The 3,514-nt window shown below is 39.3% G+C and overlaps 1 protein-coding gene across 2 annotated transcripts; it reads left to right on the top strand.

Annotated features, from left to right (window-relative positions):
* Positions 1-683: 683 nt before the first annotated feature.
* Positions 684-3,514, top strand: SUVH4 (histone-lysine N-methyltransferase, H3 lysine-9 specific SUVH4-like protein). Of its 2 annotated transcripts, none has more exons than XM_083066894.1 (3): positions 684-2,330; positions 2,415-2,937; positions 3,154-3,514. In XM_083066894.1, exons 1-3 carry the CDS (start codon positions 790-792, stop codon positions 3,166-3,168), a joined length of 2,079 nt encoding a protein of 692 aa, XP_082923020.1. In that variant the 5' UTR covers positions 684-789; the 3' UTR covers positions 3,169-3,514. The 2 variants fall into 2 exon arrangements, with proteins under 2 accessions (XP_082923020.1, XP_020218226.1); XM_020362637.3 differs by having other exon boundaries at positions 685-2,330; positions 3,119-3,514.

Raw genomic sequence — 3,514 nt, 5'->3', positions numbered from 1 at the left:
ATTAAATATAAGACTATAATATTCTAATTAACTGTACAAGATTTTCTTTTTGGTGTACAATTCTAAAAGATTTAATTAGGTATAACTATTACAATCATAATCAAATTTAAAGAATCGAGTAAAAATGGATTATATTTTTTAGTCATCATTGGTTCACGTTAGATTGAGTATTTTGAATCATACCCAATTCTTTGTCCACCCTTAATCTTAACTCCATGTGAATATTAAAATCTTGATATATGTGATTTGTTTTGAGAAAAAAAATATGCATTTTTCAACCAGGAACACATTTATTATAAAGAATTAAATTGATATTTGCATTGCATATGAACAATACCCTAACATTTTGACTCATTTAATTATTTTATTTTAATTTAAAAACTAATGTTTATTCATGATAATTCTAAATGGAGAAGTTGAAGAGTGTAAAATTATTTGATTTAACATTAGTTATTATTAAATACAACAAATCTTGAAATTAATTAGTTTAATAGGAGTAACAGTAATGAAATATTAAATGGAAATGGGAAATTGAGAATTTATGGGTAAATTGAAAGAATTATTATAATTACATTTATACCCTTATTTTGGGCGGGATTCTGAAAAAGGAGTCGTTTGGGTTCCAAGTTTTGGGGGGGAAAGTTTGGTGATATTAATTAATTAATTGAAGTAATAATGGACAATAATATCCCTTCTGTGTTCTGGACATTGTTTGGGTCTGGGAACCCTAACCCTAAAATCCTTATAATTTGGATAATCGAAGCGAGTGAGAAAATTGTGTTGATCTAGATGGTTGCGCAGTCTCTGGACGTGGTTCACCAGCATATAATGGTTGCTATGAGAGCGGAAAAGAGTTCCAATTCCAAAGCTAAGGCCAAGAATGCCGGAAAAGGGCCCAAGGGGGGGAAGAAATCGAACGCTTCCGCAATGCCGCGGAGGTCGAGCGCTCGAATCCAAGCGTTGAAGAAAGCGGAGGAGGAGGTTCTTGCTCGTCAAAAGTCCGAGGAGATTCCTTCTCGTCAAGAAGCGGTGTTAGTCGAGGACAAAGACGAATGCGACGAGGTTGCCGCCAAGCCGAAGAAGAAGCACCGAACAAAGAGTGGCGGCGAGGAGGAAGAAGACGCTGCCTCACGGCCGAGGAAGAAGAAGAAGCCGGCGGTGGCGGCATGCCCCAACGGTGACGTGAGTGCGAAGGAAGAATCGGAGAATGTGGCCGGGGTTGGTGGTTCCGGAGAGAAGAGTGACTTGGCTAAGGTCAAAGAGACCATTAGGATATTTAATAAATACTATCTGCATTTTATTCAGGAAGAAGAGAAGAGGTGTGCGAGGGATGATGCTAGTAAGGGTTCTAAGAATGCTTCCAAATCCAAGAAGAAAGATTCAAAGAATGGATCTAAAAAGGATTCGAATTTCAGGAAGAAAGATGCTACACCACCACCTAAAGATTCAAAGAAGGGTTCTAAACGACCAGATCTAAAGGCCATAACGAAGATGATGGGAAACAACGAGATACTGTACCCTGAAAAAAGAATCGGCAGCATTCCAGGTATTCAGGTTGGGTATCAGTTCTATTCTCGTGCTGAAATGGTTGCAGTTGGTTTTCATAGCCACTGGTTAAATGGCATCGATTTTGTTGGCATGGCTTATTCCAAAGTGTATAGCAACTATGAATTACCAGTTGCTGTTGCAATTGTTTTATCAGGCATGTATGAGGACGACTTGGACAACGCTGAGGATGTCATCTACACAGGTCAAGGGGGACATAATCTGACAGGTAATAAGCGGCAAATTAAGGACCAGTTGTTGGAGCGGGGTAACCTGGCTCTCAAGAATTGTGCTGAGCAATGTGTGCCTGTTAGAGTCATTCGTGGTCATGGATCTTCAAGCAGTTACACTAAGAAAGTATACACATATGATGGCTTGTACAAGGTTGTCAATTATTGGGCAGAGAAGGGAATCTCTGGGTTTACTGTCTACAAGTTTCGACTTAGGAGGCTGGAAGGGCAATCTACATTAACCACAAATCAGGTGTATTTTACCAATGGACGGGTACCGCGTTCTTTAGCGGAAATACGAGGTTTGGTTTGTGAGGATATCAGTGGAGGTCAAGAAGATGTGCCCATTCCGGCTACCAATTTGGTTGATGATCCCCCTGTTCCACCTACAGGTTTTACATATTGTAAGTATGTTAAGGTTGCAAAAAATGTGAAGCTTCCCACCAGTGTCTCTGGGTGCAGATGCAAAGGGGATGGTTGTAGGGACCCAACAACCTGTGCATGTGCGACGCTTAATGACTCTGATTTTCCCTATGTATCTCACAATGGTGGCAGGTTAGAAACTTTATTGGTTAAATGGCTATTGAATTTTATTTGCTGTAATATTTGATGTTTTTTTTTTCTTGTCTATATTGACAGGTTAGTTGAAGCGAAAGATGTTGTATTTGAATGTGGTCCCAAATGTGGTTGTGGTCCTAATTGTGTGAACCGAACTTCTCAAAAGCCGCCGAGATATCGGCTGGAGGTTTTCCGCACTGCCAAAAAAGGATGGGCTGTTAGATCCTGGGATTTTATACCTTCTGGAGCGCCAGTTTGTGAGTACACAGGAATACTTGCTAGAACGGAAGATATGGACAGTGTATTGGAAAACAATTATATTTTTGAGATTGATTGCTTGCAAACAATCAAGGGTCTTGGTGGAAGAGAGAGGCGGTCACAAGATGGGGAGATTCCTACAAATCTTTTGGGAAAATATGATGATCAAAGTTCTGAAAGTGCACCAGAGTTTTGCATTGATGCAGGGTCTACTGGAAATGTTGCTAGGTTTATAAACCATTGTTGTGAGCCTAATCTATTTGTTCAATGTGTCTTGAGCACACACCATGATTTGAGATTGGCTCGTGTGATGCTGTTTGCCGCCGACAACATACCTCCTTTGCAGGTTACTCATTTTGTATTTCCTTCCAGTTTATTTCCTTTGGGATGTTGTTAACATATTGGGATTGGGGAGGGTTGCTGTGGTATAAATCGTTTGTAGAACTAGTTTTGTTTACATTTATTATTGGGTTGAGGTTATTCTGTACTATTTTTAGTTATTGTTGAATCTCTTTGATTACTTGCAGGAACTAACCTATGACTATGGTTATGCGCTTGACAGCGTCTTGGACTCTGATGGAAATATTAAGCAAATGCCATGCTATTGTGGAGCTCCAGAGTGCAGGAAGCGATTATTCTAACTGCTACCTTTTCCTTTATAGCAAAACTTGTCTGGTCTTTTTTTGCACAACTAGTGTGGTATCGTATTGGTTTTGCACAACTAGTTTGGTATCCTATTAGTTTTTTGCACAGCTAGTGATGTTTGCAGCATATACTTTGGGCCGAAATGGCAGTATTAGTTTTTTGCACAACTAGTGATGTTTGCAGCATATACATTGGGCCGAAATGGCAGCAAAGTAACATCGATATAGAATTTTTTGCATTTTAGAAATGAAATTGATGCAAGGTAGAATGATTTTGCA

Source organism: Cajanus cajan, chromosome 11 (assembly GCF_000230855.2).
Source record: "Cajanus cajan strain Asha chromosome 11, NIPB_CcT2T_4, whole genome shotgun sequence".
NCBI lineage: Eukaryota > Viridiplantae > Streptophyta > Magnoliopsida > Fabales > Fabaceae > Cajanus > Cajanus cajan.
The sequence above is the reverse complement of the archived record's forward strand: the minus strand, read 5'-3'. Positions and strand labels throughout refer to the sequence as shown.